Source organism: Schistosoma haematobium, chromosome 7 (assembly GCF_000699445.3).
Source record: "Schistosoma haematobium chromosome 7, whole genome shotgun sequence".
Taxonomy (NCBI): domain Eukaryota; kingdom Metazoa; phylum Platyhelminthes; class Trematoda; order Strigeidida; family Schistosomatidae; genus Schistosoma; species Schistosoma haematobium.
The window spans coordinates 17,319,463-17,339,412 of record NC_067202.1 but is presented as its reverse complement, the minus strand read 5'-3'; the positions used below and the strand labels follow the sequence as shown (position 1 = coordinate 17,339,412).

At 37.2% G+C, this 19,950-nt stretch overlaps 2 protein-coding genes across 2 annotated transcripts; one reads left to right on the top strand and one right to left on the bottom strand.

Annotated features, from left to right (window-relative positions):
* Nucleotides 1-1,884: 1,884 nt before the first annotated feature.
* On the bottom strand, nucleotides 1,885-7,951 carry MS3_00000796 (uncharacterized protein). Its single transcript, XM_051208424.1, has 4 exons — nucleotides 7,733-7,951; nucleotides 7,552-7,686; nucleotides 2,043-5,768; nucleotides 1,885-2,004 (listed from the first exon to the last, which is right to left on the bottom strand). The coding sequence occupies exon 3, from the start codon at nucleotides 5,733-5,735 to the stop codon at nucleotides 4,608-4,610; it is 1,128 nt and encodes a 375-aa protein (XP_051064566.1). The 5' UTR covers nucleotides 5,736-5,768; nucleotides 7,552-7,686; nucleotides 7,733-7,951; the 3' UTR covers nucleotides 1,885-2,004; nucleotides 2,043-4,607.
* A 10,587-nt stretch (nucleotides 7,952-18,538) lies between these two features.
* On the top strand, nucleotides 18,539-19,363 carry TRX-2_3 (Thioredoxin-2). The gene is made up of 3 exons (XM_012945877.3): nucleotides 18,539-18,603; nucleotides 18,857-19,018; nucleotides 19,143-19,363. Exons 1-3 carry the CDS (start codon nucleotides 18,574-18,576, stop codon nucleotides 19,269-19,271), a joined length of 321 nt encoding a protein of 106 aa, XP_012801331.1. The 5' UTR covers nucleotides 18,539-18,573; the 3' UTR covers nucleotides 19,272-19,363.
* Nucleotides 19,364-19,950: the final 587 nt, after the last annotated feature.

Sequence of the window (19,950 nt, the reverse complement as noted above, 5' to 3'; positions counted from 1 at the left end):
CCCATCCCATAGAAAAATCATTGCTAAAAAACGCTAACCAAAATAAACTGGGAGTTAAAGGAAGAATTATGACGTCTCATGATGAGAGCCGAGATTCTTCGAGTCTGATTCCCTTTATAACTAAAAAAACATTATAGGTACATGGAATGTTCGGACAATATGGGAAACCGGAAGGACTAGTCAAATAGCTGCAGAAATGAGGAGATGCAACTTGGTTGTGCTCTGAATCAGTGAAACCCATTGGACCCAAGCTGGATGTTATATCTCGACGAGAATAATGAATAGTAACTGTTGCAACCTATTTGTAGGCTAATACTATACATATATTTTTATTGTATAATCGCTAAGTAACTAGATTATGTATATTTATTTTGACCTATAGACTATTATTATACGATTTCCCATTCTTAATTTATACCCAGTTCATTGACTAGTCTCCCACAGTCGCAGACACTTTTTGGCTTGGTCTTGCACAAATGTTATTTTCTATTTTATGGTCTGTTTGGTTCACCTATAAATCCGAATGACATTTTCTAAAGCCATCGTGTCGAGTATAAGGCATTTAACCACCGAGAATAATTGAAAATGGTTACACAATAACCCATATTGATTGAAATTAGATATTGTAAACCAATGGATGCCGGCTCCATGACCAACGAGTTGAGCCGTTAGACTCTGGGTTCAATTCAAAGCAGCTGGTTCACTGCAGAGGTGTCCCGCACCAGAAAAAAAGCTTCCCGGTGCTTTTAGTAGTTATCTAACTTAGGTTGCTTTGTGATCTCAATAACATGGCCACTGTTACCATATTTCGAAAAATATATACATAAATCAACAACAAGGAAAAATATAATGAGACTTGATATTGCGCAGGTGCTGTGACTGACAACTTCAACGTTTCTCGTGAGCTTGTCTGACGCTTGGTTTATGAGAACTAATCAGGCTCACTTACAACTTAATATAATGAAACTGACCGGGAAATCACACTTGATGGAGAAGCTCTGGAAAAGGTGGGAAGTTCCACATCCCTGGACAGCATCATCGATGGAGGAGGATTTGAAAATATAAATGCAAAAATTGACAAGGCAACGGCCGCATTCCTACAGTTGAAGGACATACGGAACTCAAAATAACTACCAACCAATATCGAAGTCACAATCTTGAATACAAACGTCAAGACAGTTCTACTGTAGAGAGCTGAATCTTGGAGAGATATTACAACCATCATCGAAAAAGTACAAGTGTTCATAAACAATCGTCTACATAAGATACTCAATGTCCGTTGGTCGAATATTATCAGCAGCAGCGTACAAACCAACTTCCAGCTGGAAAGGAAATTAGGAAAAGACTCTGAAAATGGATATAGCGTACATTGTGGGAATCACCAAACTGTATCATGAGGGAAGCTCTCGTTTTGAATCGCGAAAAGAAACGAAATAGAGGAATTTCAAAGAGCATAGTGCGTCGAGAATCGGAAACAAACATCAAAAGGATGAATATCAACTGGGAAGGATTGCCCAGGACAAAGTTGGATGGAGAATGCTGGTGGGCGGCCCACGCTCCTTCGTGAGGAGTAACGGGAATAAGTAAGTAATGACCGGGAAACATGGTTATATACAGATTATTGGCAAAAAATCAAACACGCAACTGGAGGAAACGAATTAAAACTTGTGTGTGTGTGTGAATAAATATGTTGTCTTGTTTTTCTAACGACTATTTAAGATTTCTGATATCATTAACATACCATGGAACCCTGAACATTCTCCCTTTCTCTTCATTTCTTAATTATTCTATCCCATCCACTTGTGCAATTTCCATTGCGGATTAATTTCATACCATTATATTGTAGTGAACGAGAGAACTCAGGTGGAGAAAATCAATCTATTGTATAGCTCGAAATTACAGTCTTCGGAAACTATGAAAACCATACATTAAATACTTTATTTGCACGTCTTCCATCATTTGTCCTTCAGATTGTACATGATTCTTTTATTTCTCAATTCCTTTCTACGTTCAACACTGATGAGCTACCCATTCACACTTACCGCCTATTAGTGACCAGCCCCAGTGAACCCACCGGATATTGAAGCAGCACCTACAGACTTTCCCATAGATGTCACTCCACCAACGATCAAAGTAGTCAACATGGCCATCAGACAAATCAAGAGCGGGAAACAGCAAGACCAGACAACATATCAGCTGAAGTCAGACATAGAAGTAACTGCAAGTATGCTTCATGTTCTATTCAGGAAGATTTGGGAGTAAGAACAAGTGCCGACGGACTGGAAAGGAAGATATCAAAGAAAGGCTATAGCAAGTGTGAGAACCACATAGGCATCACAATCACTATGAGTATCAAAAAAAATTTTAAACTGTTGAACCGACTCTTATGTGATATGTGAATTTCAGCCACATAACTGTTAGTATCTACTAGAACACGATATGTAGTTTGTTCCATAATCAGTTGTCCTGAATGGAAACATGCTTAGAGGTGAATTGATTGACAAATTCCTCTAATTCCTTATTTAATTAATTAAATAATTCCTTAGCATATTATATGCGTAATATCGGTGCAATTTTTGGCTGTTTGTTTTTACCATGCCTAATACTGTAAACAGTGACATTGCTCGCAACACTAGTAGTGTACCATGAAATTCATCCCTAGTAGGATAAATAGATTATGTCGCGACAGTTCGTATACTGGTTGTTTATTGTTATTTCATTTTTGCATTTAGTCTAATTTATGAAAAGAGGAAACTTGAACAGGTAACCGAATGACTACAGCACCGTTTAAGACATTTTTGGTTGGTACTTGTCGATAGTCAATTGTCAAGTTCATCTAAAAATAAAATCGGACAGGGATACTGTTTCATTCATAAATCCGAATGATATTTTCTAAAACTTACTGCTAATACTTTTTTTTAGTATATTTATGTTAACTATCGCTTGATAAGTCAAATAATTTGCACTTGCATTTCAACAAGACTAATTATAGAAGTAATCTTACCTAGAATCACTTGTATGATGTTCATTTCTTATTCAAAAACTATTTCGAACTTTAAAACAATGAGATCCAAATTTTATTTTCTCGGTAACGAGTTTAGATATTCACTTTGTACGATTTGTTTATTAATGAACTTGATGTATGCACATACGTTACACATTATATGTGGTCGTTTATCATTACAGTTAATTATAAAATTACTAACTGGTCACGGCTTCTCACTAAAACGCTGGCAATTTTCAAACTTAACCATTCAATAAAATTAAACAATCTCCACAAATCTCTATTCTATTACTTAACATATGTTCACTGGTGAATAACTTCAAAAGGAAATTCTCAGAATTGTGACTAGTACAGTCCAATCGTGTCGGGTTTAAGGCATTTAACTATCGAAGATAATGGAAGATGGTTGCGCAATACCGCATATTGATTGAAATTAAACATGTAAGTCAATAGATGCCGACCCCATAATCAAAATGTCAAGCTTGATCTGCGAGATACCAACATTTCTGAGGTAGATTCCAGGTAGCTGGGTTCTTGTATGCTAATTGTTAGACTCCCACACCAGGACAAAACAGATTTTCGGTGCTTTCTAGTTATTAATAGTTGCCTAACTTAGGTTGGTTCGTGAGCTCAATAACACGGTAATTGTTACCATATTTCGGAAAACCAACAGCAAGACTTGATAAAAGATGGTATTGTAATACGCAGGTAACTAGTTTAGGGAACATAGAATACTTATTAGGTTCAATAACATGACTACCAAACAGTAATCTGACAAAATCGAACAAGAAAGTATAAAGGTGTGTTTTTTTAATAAAAAAAAAACAACTGATAATTGGTTATGCTCAATTGTTAATGACTTCGTCGACTAGTATCCCCCCTAGTTTTCCAGCTTCTTCATACATCACAACTAATAATTATACAGTAATATTAGTAGCAACTCGAACTGATGTACGTACGTACGAAGTTCTACGTTGTTACTGACTGACTGACTGAGTAGTTTTCTTCTATAATGATTTTATAAAAAAAGAGCATTTTTTCTAACTTGTATTGTTAAGAACATTTAAACAAGTGATAAAATAGAATAATGATAACCCAGTTTAAATGTTATAAGTATAATATAGATTGGATAATTTTAAAAATGATCCTTGTGTACTATAGGCAAACACATATATATATATATATATAGATATAGATATGAATTGGATATTTATCTATTACAGGATAATAAATGGTAAAATGATGAGAGAAGTACACATTTGGACTAAGATATACATATATATATTAGTCGACATTTCCAGTATTTGTATTTCTAATCATAAAAAAGCTTGGGTGAGACGAACTAAGATAATAGATCTCGGATTTTGGCACAAAATTCACTCCATCCATTTAGCTAAATAAAGTTTTGACATTATAACTAACATCAGTTAGTGATGATGAACACCCTTAACAACTATCAACTGCAAATCATAATTCTAATTCTTCACACATTGGTTCATTTTGGTTCAATTCATGAAGTGAACATATTCAATATCATCACTTTATAACATCATTCAAAAGATCGCGTCCATAAATGACAGTCTCTGCTTATGATTGATCTACTTCACTTTGTTTCTTCTTCTTCTTTATTATTCAAAAATGAAATATGACACATTCTATTCAATGTTTGTTGACAATCATCATAATGAAATGGATGAGTTAATGGTAATGTTATCATATAAAATATAAATGGTAAACTCATTAAACTTATATACCAATAATAGATGGTTATATTTAATGCTAATAAAGCATATCCAATATAGAATGAATTCATGATTATAATAAGTAGATATTGTTCTGGTTTATATAGAATAGTTTTAATAAGTTTATATGGATTACATATAGGACGTAGGATACCGTCTATATCATCTATACAATAATCAAATATTAATGGAAATCTATATAATGAATCAAATATACTATAGAATAATATCACATAAGGATATATATAATATAATATCCCACCAAATAGAATAATACTCATACAAATTATTGGATAGGCATATAATATATAATAAAGATAATGAAACCAATGATAATCCTTAAATACAATCATAATTAATAATGAATAAATCAATAAACTAATGATAACATTAATGATATAATATAGAATAGGTAATGAAGTCAATGGATAATTCACTTCTGATATACATCCTGATCCAGCATATAGAATAGGATAAAATTCTTTAATATTATCTATAGGACAATGATATAATGTAAAACTACCTAATGGAGGATATAATAATATAATGATTAAACTTGTAAATAAATGAATAATAATACAACATAGAAATAATAACCATGATTTTTGAGTAATACTCATTTGATGAGTAGCAGTAGTAGTATTAATACTACTGATACTACTATTAGTAGTAGTAGTAATCGATTGTTCTAAATGTTTCAAATCAATTTTTGTTATTGATAATATTGGTAAAATTTGCAATAAAAATATAATAGGTAAAATCATTATAAATCCAATATATAACCAACTGTATAATGTGAATGATGTTAAACATAATTCACATATATGATTATATGGATTATTGTATTTATAAAATACTTTTGATCCCCATGAACATGATGTACATAAACTTGTATTAGATATTTGACCACAAAATTTTCTAGTACATTGTGAAAATAGTTCTAGATTGTTATTGTTGTTGAGGATATGGTTAGTATCGATTGGATTCATGAAAACACCCGTTTAGAATACACAGGATAACGGCTAAACGTTAGTAATAATAATAATAATAATAATAATAATAATAATAATAATAATAATAATAATAATGATAACCAATTAGTTAAGATAACATCACTCACTACAAGTTAGTTCAGTAAAAGATCTATGTGCTTACTTGTCCCTTTTTTTCACTTACCAAATTTATTTCACTGGATTATACTATGTGAATAACATCTACCAACCCTAATCTTTCCGGTTACTGCTTATCCTCTTACTACCTCTAACACTACGGGATTTAAATCGAAAACTATATCTTTGTGCTAATGTGTTATGGCGATTCGAACTGATGAACGTACGTACGAAACTCTATGTTGTTACTGACTGACTATGTGCTTACTGTTAATTTATATGTCATTACTTCCTGCCTTTTTTGATACACGACTAATACTTACGGAAATCAGCTCAATGACTTTTAACTATGATAGTGAGATAAACCAATTTCTAACCTATACAACCAAAGGTAAAACATTACGATGGAATTAGCATATACAGACCTAAGAAAAAATAACAAGACATTGAAATAAAGTAGTAATCATGACAAAAAGAAACTGAAAACACAAAATATAGTTTGATAAACAGAATGTAAAGGTATATCATGAAAGGATGTTAGAAGGGATTCGAAAGATAAAGACTAAAGTAGCAATAGAGCTTTTAGTACATCTATGAGGAAAGAATTTAACTAACTGGATGTGTATATACAGCTCCAAACACTCCTAGTTCAACTGACACTGCTATAAGTGAGTGATTTGTTACGGCTGCCTCTCTTGATTTCGTATACAAAATTACTTGTGGTGATTGCAACAGCAATGCTCTCGACTTGATATCCTGTCATAATGTCACGCCGACGTATGAAGTGGTTGGCGAAAAGTCTAACAAAAGTGATCGTAAAATAGTCTTATTCACTCTACTGTTTCTTGCAAAGTGCAACAAATCCAAGACAACAACGACACATTTTCAATATACAGACTATGCTCACAATGACTAGGGAAACTCGATTTCTAATAAAGCTCTCTGACTGGAGTAGTCTCTTTACTAGTGATAATCCTTCAGAAACATTAGAAATGTTCAATGTCACCACTAAATAGTACTATATTATGTCCAAAATGGCACCCCATACCGTACGATGGTGCGACGTATTATGTTTTAACCGTCATATGTGAACTACTAAGTGGATGGTTCTCCCACTATGGGAATAAATCTCATGTCCCAGATATCAATATCAAATGCACCAGCAAAAATAATCATAGTATTAGTAACTTATCACTCATTAATATACACGCCTTCACCAAACCCTTAAGTTGAATGCAAGTTCTGATGCAGATGATATCCCATTGATTCTTTAAAAGAATGGTAGGACCGAACATAAGAACACTATTACTCAAAATATTCACGTCATTCTTAGAAGCAGATACATACTCCGAAACTAGGAAGATAGCGTATGTTGCACCCATACACAAATCAGGACCAAAAAATTTGATCTAGAAATACAAACCTATATATATCACCCCAATTATATGACGCGTAGTGGAAAAAGTGATATGAAGTGAATTATCTGATCACCTGCTCAAAAAAGCCTGGTCCACCCGTCAGAACACGGTTTCATAAGAACAAGATTTCGATCCACATGCTTGATAGGCTTCTTTAACGAGATAACTCGCATACATGGCCAAAAACAACTAGTGTTTGTTTCGATATCAAGACAACTTTTGATAAGGTACTTCATAACCTCTTAATCGACAGACTTTAATCCGTTGGAATTACTAACCATCTATTGCAATAGATTAGTTCTTTTCTCACAAACAGATACCAAAAGGATTAGAATTAATTCTACAGCAATTATACTCCGACCACTAGCCAGTGTTGTGCAGGGCAGTGTCTTGGGTCCATTGCTTCTTACAACCTACATCAACAATACATGCAGGTAATTCAACACGGGTAAAACTTACGTTCACGCTGGTAAATAAGATATTTGCAACATGCAAAGTATTATGCAAACAATCCCGCGTGAACTCAACAAGATACATGACTAATGTAAGCGCTGAAACTTTAAACTCAACACACAGAAATGTAGCTGACTATGTATTGGAGAAATATCTGTCAAAATAAAGCTGACACAAAGACAACGTACTGGCCAAACTCAAATCAGCAACTGACCTTGGGGTGCACTATTCGCAAAGTGTAAAACTTCGCTGAAAACTTCAGTGCCACTTTGTAAACGACAGGAGGCTAGATAGATTAAAACATATGTTTGAGGGATTCGCAACGAAATTCGCTAGTTAATTTGGCAACCTAGGATCCATTTCATTGGATCCCATGGATTTGCTTATATTAAGCCCATTCAGTAAACAAATACATGGACTTCTTTGATGGTCACAGTGTCCAGTGTGTATGTACGTGTGTGGGGTTGTCTGGTATGAAGTGAAGGCACGGGTGCTTCTACGGCATACACATTGCTAAAGCAGTTCGGGAATACCTGAGGTTTTCCGTAGTCACCCTCCACCAATAATGGAATATTACTGTCTCTCAATAATGCTAGAATATTTCCTCTCAATTTCTTGTTTTACATTTGAATTTACGGGTTTAGGGCATTCGTTCAATTCCTTAACAAGTTTTCCTTCGCATGGCCTTCTAAACTTATTAAGGGTTGAGGCACAAATATTTCGACCTTTTCGATAGTGGGATTTCGTCTCGACAGAAACCAGTTACCTAATTCTCTCCCACATTCGTCTCCCATTTCGAATAAGGAAGTGAAACACTTTATTGAGCCACTGTGCGGAGTTTCAAGGACCCTCCTCTGTAGTTCAATGGATTTGCGCTGAAATGACCTATAATTACTCACTTTTGAATACATACCAAGCCTTTCCTATTGGGACAATGACTCTACTGACCGATCTACTGGGGGTGATGAATGTGTATTATTGTTGTATAATTGTTTCCGAGATGTTAGATCTGGATTAGACTGTCGCATGCTCGTTTTTGATAATTATATGGAAATCAAAGATCAGAACTCATGATCACTTTTAACTAAGAATAGCATATAATGAAGCTTTATGACATCATCCTTATAATGGGTAATAAAAGATCTATTACGGATGGTTTGGAGTCCAAGTTGTACCCTGTTGTTTTCCGTCACGTATTGCAAAGCGAGTTTTAAGTTCTGAGCTATTACAATCCTTAACTCTATGAGAAATAATTGGCCTGTCATTATGATCCATCTTCGATTTTTTGGCTACCTTCGGGGGACTGCCCTTTTTTAGCAGAACTACGTCAGTTCTTATACTCGATCTGTAATCATTTATCAAAATCCACTGAAGTAGCAATCACAATCACGTCACGTGAACTGTGAGAACCTGGGTGGTTGTCAATGACTTGAGTAGCCAGATTTTGGCTTTACCTGCTAGAAGCAAACGTTGTCACAAGACTAGGTTTTCTGGTTGTTTCCTACTGGCTGACATGTAGAGGACGAGAGGCAGAAGAATCTACCTCCCTTTAACTTTCGTTTACGGCAGACTTCTTTAGAGTCGATCATTCCCCCTTGGCCCGTGTAAGTCAATCCGCTCCGAGCTTATTCGAGGTAACTTCACGTCAGTTTGTGTGTTGACAGAGCAAGCACTGTCAGATGTGTCATGATTACGCTTGCTTATACCGCTTTTACCATCAGCCACCATTAAAACCACTTCGGATAGCAAGTTGTTTGTGTTCGTGCAGCACTGTTGACACAACTAAACCGTTTATAAACCGCGGGCGTTAGTTTCCAATGATCCAATGTAACGAGCTTGTATAAATTGGTTGATTGCTTTGTATCTGCTCCCTGTCATTTCAGTATGATTCCAGGCATTTTGTAATCTTCAGTGTGTGGTTGTCTAGCTATTCGACTAAACTTATGCTAGTCACTGTGGCAGTTATTTGTAGATTTGTATATCTTGTAGTTTGAGTATATTTGTCCCAGAACAGTAGCGCTCCTGGATACCAAATGATATCACACTCTCAGGCAGACGTTTGGCTGGCCGCCCACCAGAATTCTCCGACAAACTCTGTTTCGGACAATCCTTTCAAGTTGCTATCCATACGTTCAATGTCTGCTTCCAATTCTCGATAAAGTGTGTTCTTCGGCCTTTCTCTTCTCCGTTTCGCTTAAGGATTCCAAGTTAGTGTTTGCCTCGTGATGCAGGTTGATGATTTCTACAAGGTATACGGCGTCTTTTTCTAATTTCCTCTTCAACTGGAAGCTGGTTTGTCCTCTCATGCATTTCGCTGATGCTGATAATATCCGACCAACGGAAATGGAGTATTTTTGTAGACAACTGTTTATAAATGCTTCTACATTTTTGATTATGGTTGAAGTAGTTCTCGAAATTTCAGCCCATACAGTATAACTGTCTTGACGTTCATATTGAAGATTCTCACTTTGATGTTGTTTGACAGATGTTTTGAGTTCTATGGGTTCTTCAATAGCAGGAACGCGGTCCTTGCTTTGTCAGTCCTCGCCTTCACGTTCGCATCTAATTCTCCTTCTCTATCAATTATGCTGTCCAGGTACGTGAAGGATTCCACATCTTTTAGAGTTTCGTCATCAAACGTGATCGGGTTGTTGTTCACGGTGTGGTGTTTGAGGATCTTGCTTTTTCCTTTGTATGTGTTGAGACCTACTGATGCAGAGACTGCTGCTACACTAGCTGTCTTCATCTGCATTTGTTCGTGTATATGGAATAGGAGGGCTAGGTCATCTGCGAAGTCGTGCTTTTTCTCATATGTTGAGGTCTTCATAATCCAGTCGACCACCAGAAGAAAGAGGAATGGGGAGAGTAAGCACTCTCGTCTTACTCCGATATTTACTTGGAATGCATCTGTCAACCTTCATCCATGCAAGCCAACCAGTTTGCCTGGTTGCAGTATAAAAAACAGTGAGAAAATCCAACTGTTTAGAGAAGACGATTATTCAGGAATGAATAAATGGGTCGATCAATTGTTACTATGTAAGAAAATGGAATTAAAATAATGAGAGGGGGATGTAGATAATAATAATAATAATAGACTGGGAAAGTAGTTACTGATGCCCGGTAACGATAACAGCGATTATTTATAATCAGTTCATCATACGCACCTGGTCCGAGAGGAAAATGACAATACATGTTTGTCAAGTCTCTTCTTGAAACTATTTACTGAAGGAATTTTAGGTCATTTCTGGTCGTAGAGTACTCCAAGTGAAAGAAGATATTGGTGAGAAACGTGGGTGTATTTTAGTGCCGGCTTTTTGATATGGAACTTTTCTGGTTTCTCATGTCTACCCTTTAGTCTTCTTACGTTGCTACAGTGAAACCTAATATTTTGTCTCACTACAATGTACTACTTTACAGCAATATCTGTCTTCTGGATTTAAAACAGATTGTTGTATGATTTGTGTTGGCCAGTTCCCTGCAAACTAGCCGCTGTATATTATTTGCTTATACAGCGCATGTCATTAACACGACAGTAGTCACGGTGTTTAATGTGGTGGGTAGTTAATCAAAGTCCATCACACAAAGTGTAACGAGAAGAAAACGTCAAAAAATTTTCGATAGTATTTCAGTCACTCATTTCTTTCCTCACCTTGTCTTATATTCTAACTTATATTTAGATTACTTTTCAACCACATTTTGTTTTTCAGTCTTCAGGAATTCAGTATTTATAAATAAGGTAATGGCTAATAAGATGAAATTTATGTTCCATCAAAAACGTGCACATAAAACTAGTAAACTGATGAAAGGTAGACAAGAATCAATTCACATCAAATTGGTGCTGATGATGTTTCGTCTTAACATAATTGGGTGATGTTTTACAAGTCCTATAAATGTACCAATCTGTAGGGCTCATTTGACGATTCTTTAGGACAGGAATAAAAGTCCCCTGCGACTGACATTAGTTAAACTGTATGGATATGTCCAGTGAGTTTTCTGTTTAATCCAAGTAAAAATCAGGCAGTCGGTCGGCTACAAAAGAGGGATGGGCCCATAAATGTAACGGTCCAAGTCGCCAAACATCGATAGCACATAAAGTTGGACACCAAACTTATAAAAGCAGTTACTAAATTGGTAGCAAAAACAGAACATTTTATGTACGGATATGATATAGGGGGATAGAATCAGTCCATAGAAAGAAAGACATAACCTAACGCCTTAAGGGAAGAAAACGAGTTTATACAGTTTCATCGTTGTGATCGATTCTGACCCATGCCATCCAGAATATCCAACCGTTAGCTAAGATATTCACAAGGACCTCAATCACGTAATCTGCATCTACCTACATGGCTCACACCGAAATTCAGTGACTTCAATGACTGATGTCAAGCTGTGGTTTGGCTGCTCCTAACAGTTTTTCAACCGTCTTCCTCTTCGGACATTTTGATTTCTCCCTGTCTTTGGTTTGGGGCTCCGGGAACCTGAACAAATGAAGGTTTGTTTTGTAAATGTTATAATTATTCTTAAAACATTTCAGCCGAATATTTGTAATTCGCGAATAAACTTTGGTGCCTAAATTGAAATTTGGTTCTACTATTAATTTGGGTACATAAGTTTCAAGAAGAACGACATGCCGTGCCTCAATAAAGAAGAGGGCGAAAACTTGGACGTAACAAGCATATAGGCAGTTGTTATGCTATATGTCAGCCAGTAGGAAACAACCAGAAAACCTAGTCTTGTGACAACGTTTGCTTCTAGCAGGTAAAGCCAAAATCTGGCTACTCAAGTCATTGACAACCACCCAGGTTCTCACAGTTCACGTGACGTGATTGTGATTGCTACTTCAGTGGATTTTGATAAATGATTACAGATCGAGTATAAGAACTGACGTAGTTCTGCTAAAAAAGGGCAGTCCCCCGAAGGTAGCCAAAAAATCGAAGATGGATCATAATGACAGGCCAATTATTTCTCATAGAGTTAAGGATTGTAATAGCTCAGAACTTAAAACTCGCTTTGCAATACGTGACGGAAAACAACAGGGTACAACTTGGACTCCAAACCATCCGTAATAGATCTTTTATTACCCATTATAAGGATGATGTCATAAAGCTTCATTATATGCTATTCTTAGTTAAAAGTGATCATGAGTTCTGATCTTTGATTTCCATATAATTATCAAAAACGAGCATGCGACAGTCTAATCCAGATCTAACATCTCGGAAACAATTATACAACAATAATACACATTCATCACCCCCAGTAGATCGGTCAGTAGAGTCATTGTCCCAATAGGAAAGGCTTGGTATGTATTCAAAAGTGAGTAATTATAGGTCATTTCAGCGCAAATCCATTGAACTACAGAGGAGGGTCCTTGAAACTCCGCACAGTGGCTCAATAAAGTGTTTCACTTCCTTATTCGAAATGGGAGACGAATGTGGGAGAGAATTAGGTAACTGGTTTCTGTCGAGACGAAATCCCACTATCGAAAAGGTCGAAATATTTGTGCCTCAACCCTTAATAAGTTTAGAAGGCCATGCGAAGGAAAACTTGTTAAGGAATTGAACGAATGCCCTAAACCCGTAAATTCAAATGTAAAACAAGAAATTGAGAGGAAATATTCTAGCATTATTGAGAGACAGTAATATTCCATTATTGGTGGAGGGTGACTACGGAAAACCTCAGGTATTCCCGAACTGCTTTAGCAATGTGTATGCCGTAGAAGCACCCGTGCCTTCACTTCATACCAGACAACCCCACACACGTACATACACACTGGACACTGTGACCATCAAAGAAGTCCATGTATTTGTTCGGTAAGAGGTTTCATAAGTAATGCGCATTTCGGTATGCAACGTCTATAGAAACTTACGAGGCTGTTAAACGTTCGTAGTTGCTTGACGGTGGTCGGTTCTGGGTAATCTAGAATTTGCCGCCACTTTGGTCCTAAGGGGTCGAATGCCTTGAGCATCTATAGTGTGTCCTAGGAAGTCTAATGAGTCGGTTCCGATTTGGCATTTCTGAACGTAATAATAATATATTTCTGCACATGCAGAAATATATTATTATTAACGCTTACAGTAATGCCATGTTTTTGTAGTCGTTCGAAAACAAGATCCAGATGCTTGAGATGTGATTCTCTGTCCGGACTTGCGGTTAGACAGTCGTCAACATACGCATGTACGAAGTTGAGACCTCGAAAAACGTCGTCTATGAATCTTTGGAATGTTTGAGCAGCGTTCCTTAGACCGAAAGGCATTCGCAAAAATTCATAGAGTCCGAAGGGAGTTATGATAGCTGTTTTCGGTGTGTCGTCAGTGGCCATAGGGATTTGGTTATACGCCTTAACAAAGTCGATTTTCGAAAAGACAGTTGTACCTTTCAAGGTAGCTGTCAAATCGTGAATGTGAGGCAACGGGTAACGATCGGGAATGGTTTTTGCATTCAACCGCCGTGGTCGCCAGTTGGATGCCAATCGTTGCTGTCCTTTTTAGGGACCATGTGCAACGGAGATGCATATGGGCTATTTGACGGTCGTATGATTCCTAAGTCTATCATGTGATCGAACTCGTTTTTCGCCAACCTTAGTTTTTCAGGAGCTAGTCGTCGTGCTTTAGAGAATACAGGTGGTCCTGTAGTCGTGATGTGATGTGTAACGTTGCTGGTTACACATGGTGGTTTCGGTTGAGTTTGTTGTATCCCAGGGTACTTATCGAGTAGTGGCTGATAGAGTGGGTCTATCATATGCTTAATTGTGACTAAGGATAATTTGCAACCAGAAAAGGAAGTTACGCAAACGGACAAATTAGTGTTTCCGTCTACTAGCCTCCGTTTGTGAGTATTGGTGATTAGATTATGGTGTTGTAGAAGGTCCATACCAATAATTGGCATAGAAACATCTGCAACAACGAAGATCCAGTGAATGGGTTTGCGTAAACCCACGTTAAGGTAAACGTACCTTTTGCCATACGTAGCGATAGGTTTTCCGTTTGCCGCCTGTAAGTTTAGAGCCGATTCGTGAAGCCAGTCGTTGGGATTCGCCGGGAGAACGCTAACTTCTGCGCCAGTGTCGACGAGGTAGCGAACTCTCGTTGTCACATCTGTGACGTACAGCAGACGGCTATGTTCGCCGGCTACGGTTGCCGTTAACGCGTGCCGGCTTGGAAGTTTCCCGAGTTGTTTTTCGAGTCAGTCGGTTTTGAGATGGGAAAATTGCAGGGCTTTCCGCAATTTCTGGAAGACTTTCCATACTGGTTGTGATACCAGCACCAGTCGGGGTTATCCGTCTCTAGTCGTCTAGAGACAGATCGCTTGCGTGAAATGCTTCTACGTGGGGTGCGCGATCTCTTACGGTCGGCACGAAGATTAGGATAACACGTGAGTGTATGACATAACTCGGTTATGTCATTCTGAGTCGTTTGAGGCTTTTCTTTGACTGAAAAAACCTCGGTAGTAGAAGATTTCGTAATTTCCAAAATACGATCGGCAGATGCAGCCAGTTCGTCTAAGGCGTTGTTCTGAAACGAGACCAGAACCGCTTGCACCTGTTGGGGAAGTTTTGACAAGAAAATTTGTTTGAATAGACCTTCGTCGAAAGTTCTTAGGCCTATAACCTCTCTCATCCGTTGCAAAATGTCCGTCGCAGAACCGTACTGCAGGTCTATGTTATTAAAGAGTTGATCTAACCTTTGTCGATCGGTTAGGTCTCCTCGTCTAAGAATCGAACGTTTTAAGGTTTCGTAAGGTTCAGAAACATCACTAGAAAACATACTAGGTGTTACGTACCTGTTGAATTCCCGCGGTAGTGCCTTGACTACTGCGAGGAATTGTGCACGTGTGTCGTTCACGCCGTGCTCGTGGAAGTCGGCTTCTGCGTAGCAGAACCAGGCTTCGATATTGTCGGGTCAGAAAGGCATGAGTTGGAACGAGGTTGGGGACATGATCTTAATCTTAAATACCTTATGAGTCTGTTCAGCCATAGGGGAATATTAAGTACGAGAATACAAGGGAAAAATATATAGATATCCTGAAACACGGAGGAAAAATATCACAATGTATAAAAAAAATGAAAATTAAGGCAAAATTAGGCCAGAAAAGGAACAGACTCACAGTTGCCATTCGGTGTACCAGATCACGTCGGTCTCACCAATGAGGATGTCACAGGTATTCAGTGTTTGACAACGCTTTTACCAGCAACACCTCCTAATATACTTTGTTCCCAGCGAGAGAAACCAAAAGACAGAGTCGAGGAAATCGGAAGAGTGTGTTTGGTGATTACCAATATATCGGAATTCTCTGATCTAATCTGGCTAGCGATTGCAGTAGATGTTGAGCACAGCGTTACCACACGTGATCTGGTGCGGATGCATGACCGAGCGCCTTCAGCTAGATGAGTCCACAAAAACATATGGTCAGCATCCAATGTCGAAAACTTACAGAGCTATTTGTTTTGAGGATTTATTTACCGCTACACTCTGTGTTGAGTTTAAAGTTTCAGCGCTTACATTAGTCATGTATCTTGTTGAGTTCACGCGGGATTGTTTGCATAATACTTTGCATGTTGCAAATATCTTATTTACCAGCGTGAACGTAAGTTTTACCCGTGTTGAATTACCTGCATGTATTGTTGATGTAGGTTGTAAGAAGCAATGGACCCAAGACACTGCCCTGCACAACACTGGCTAGTGGTCGGAGTATAATTGCTGTAGAATTAATTCTAATCCTTTTGGTATCTGTTTGTGAGAAAAGAACTAATCTATTGCAATAGATGGTTAGTAATTCCAACGGATTAAAGTCTGTCGATTAAGAGGTTATGAAGTACCTTATCAAAAGTTGTCTTGATATCGAAACAAACACTAGTTGTTTTTGGCCATGTATGCGAGTTATCTCGTTAAAGAAGCCTATCAAGCATGTGGATCGAAATCTTGTTCTTATGAAACCGTGTTCTGACGGGTGGACCAGGCTTTTTTGAGCAGGTGATCAGATAATTCACTTCATATCACTTTTTCCACTACGCGTCATATAATTGGGGTGATATATATAGGTTTGTATTTCTAGATCAAATTTTTGGTCCTGATTTGTGTATGGGTGCAACATACGCTATCTTCCTAGTTTCGGAGTATGTATCTGCTTCTAAGAATGACGTGAATATTTTGAGTAATAGTGTTCTTATGTTCGGTCCTACCATTCTTTTAAAGAATCAATGGGATATCATCTGCATCAGAACTTGCATTCAACTTAAGGGTTTGGTGAAGGCGTGTATATTAATGAGTGATAAGTTACTAATACTATGATTATTTTTGCTGGTGCATTTGATATTGATATCTGGGACATGAGATTTATTCCCATAGTGGGAGAACCATCCACTTAGTAGTTCACATATGACGGTTAAAACATAATACGTCGCACCATCGTACGGTATGGGGTGCCATTTTGGACATAATATAGTACTATTTAGTGGTGACATTGAACATTTCTAATGTTTCTGAAGGATTATCACTAGTAAAGAGACTACTCCAGTCAGAGAGCTTTATTAGAAATCGAGTTTCCCTAGTCATTGTGAGCATAGTCTGTATATTGAAAATGTGTCGTTGTTGTCTTGGATTTGTTGCACTTTGCAAGAAACAGTAGAGTGAATAAGACTATTTTACGATCACTTTTGTTAGACTTTTCGCCAACCACTTCATACGTCGGCGTGACATTATGACAGGATATCAAGTCGAGAGCATTGCTGTTGCAATCACCACAAGTAATTTTGTATACGAAATCAAGAGAGGCAGCCGTAACAAATCACTCACTTATAGCAGTGTCAGTTGAACTAGGAGTGTTTGGAGCTGTATATACACATCCAGTTAGTTAAATTCTTTCCTCATAGATGTACTAAAAGCTCTATTGCTACTTTAGTCTTTATCTTTCGAATCCCTTCTAACATCCTTTCATGATATACCTTTACATTCTGTTTATCAAACTATATTTTGTGTGGTTACTTTCTTATTTTAATTGTTGCTATTTTCTTTCCATCTCTTGTTACTTTCATTTTGTTGTGCTAATCTCGATTGTGAAAACGTGAGCCGACGTACATCTGTGTTAATATTTTTCGACGATTTCTGTCTCTAAAATCTCTACTTCATACCGGAACCATGATCTTGTGACTACGGCTCACTGCTGGGAGGTTTCAGCTAATGGGTTTGGAGCCCCGTGTGCTGTATGATGAACATTCACTAAGTTAGTTGCTTCCATGCTCACTACAGTATACACAACCTTATTGAGAACTAAACTTTAGAATCTCGTTCATGCGGCAAGTCCCTGTTTAAGGTGACTCAGATGTCCTGAGAAAAAGTCCAGGGGACTGCTCTTTGTGAAATTCCATGAATTCGTTGAGTAACATACACAGAAAGGCTTAAAGCTAGATCTGTTTACTCTGTCCTATCGCACATTATGAGTTGATCTGATTTTGATGTGTAGGATACTCAGGAGTGGTATTGGACCCGACATACCCCATATTTTACTTCACAAAAAGTCGAGAAATTTCATAAAGCATAACAGAGTAGTAGAAAAGCCAAGAATAAATGAAATACAAGTGACATACAGATTTTCAGACCGAGTCATCAGTTGTTGGAAGCTCTTACCCGAAGCAGTGGTGTCTGCACATTTAATTGAATCATTCAAAAGAAAAGTAGACACTCACAAAAGCATACTAGAAAAGGAACAACATAAGCCGTAGTTGTCACAACATAAATTTGAGTCTGAATTTGAAACCTGAACTTGAATTCTGAATCTGTTCTTTTAAGCTGAAACTGAAACTGGGTCTAGAAGGTCATTCTCTGCGTGGCTTAATACGAAATTTGCTGACTATGTCTAAGCTAATTGAACTGAAGCAAGATGTAAGTTTTGTTATCCTCAATGAACTTGTTTCTTCGGCGTATAAAACGTGTATGGTGTGGTTACAAGCGTAATCTAAGCCAGCAGTGAAGACGTAAAACAGGTTTTAAACTGATATGCCTCGAAACTTGCTAACTTGAGTAGATAAATAAGATTTGTTAATCCTTCAGTCATTTTTGCTAGCGTTTGGTCCCTCATTGTATATTGCACTACCCTGTTTTCTCTCGATAAATTATCATACTTTTTGGTTTTTAGGGTGATTTGGAAAACTTGTTAGAGGAAAATAAGACAAAGTTGGTTGTTGTTGATTTCTTTGCTACTTGGTGCGGCCCATGTAAAACCATAGCTCCTCTGTTCAAAGAATTGAGTGAGAAGTATGACGCGGTCTTTGTGAAAGTCGATGTCGACAAACTTGAAGTAAGTAATACTTAGATAAATTTGAGGACCTTACTTCACTGTCCTCATAGTCCAGTGAAAATTTTTTAATGCTTTTATTATTAAGTTTACCAACATGCAATAATAACGTGATATTATCTTTTAGGAGACCGCCAGATCCCATAATGTCTCAGCTATGCCAACGTTTATAGCATTAAAAAATGGTGAAAAAGTTGGTGAGGTTGTTGGAGCTTCTATTGCTAAAGTTGAGGATATGATCAAGAAACATATTTAATTTCTGTATTCTGGTATTAATATACATTTAAGTATGCGTTTATAAATGTGTATGTATGAACGTTTTCATTTAAAATAAATTATACTCTTACATTGGTTTCCTTCTCGACTTACATCGTTTTTGATGTAGGTGGAGTTCCGGGCGGTTGTTGTGCTGTAACTACCGTCTGGTCAAAAGTCAGGTTAGGTATACAGTAAAACTCCTAGTTTATCGATATGTCCAAATCTGACTGGTTTCATGTAATCTAACGTTATCCATTTGCCACTATCTTTAATAGATCCTTAACTAGTCTCATACTGAAATTGTGGAGAAAGATAAAGATAATCCATATACCTAAGAGAGTATCTGGTGATAAGAATTTGAAATTTAGACCCACAGCAATAACCTTACCTTTCCTCAAAACAATGTAAAAATTATTGTTACTACCACTTCACCCGCAATAAGAGAACACATTGATCCGTATCAGTTGGCTTACATATGCAGAAGAAGCGCTTTATGTGTTGCTGTTCTGCATCACAACATAGTGTTCAGCTTGGGAAAGGGTAAGAGGTATGTTCGATGCGCATTTCTGAATCATGCTTTTGATTCTATACTAAGACAAATTTACTTGTCAAGTTAATCAGTCTCAACACTGACCGCTGGATAACCAATTGGATATGTTCTTATTTCTCTGAAAGGG

Coding starts and splice junctions, on each gene's coding strand:
- MS3_00000796 (XM_051208424.1), bottom strand. CDS start 5,735: ATGAATCCAATCGATACTAACCATATCCTCAACAACAATAACAATCTA.
- TRX-2_3 (XM_012945877.3), top strand. CDS start 18,574: ATGTCTAAGCTAATTGAACTGAAGCAAGAT. Junction 18,604..18,856: donor TAATTGAACTGAAGCAAGAT/GTAAGTTTTGTT, acceptor TTTGGTTTTTAG/GGTGATTTGGAAAACTTGTT. Junction 19,019..19,142: donor TCGATGTCGACAAACTTGAA/GTAAGTAATACT, acceptor ATTATCTTTTAG/GAGACCGCCAGATCCCATAA.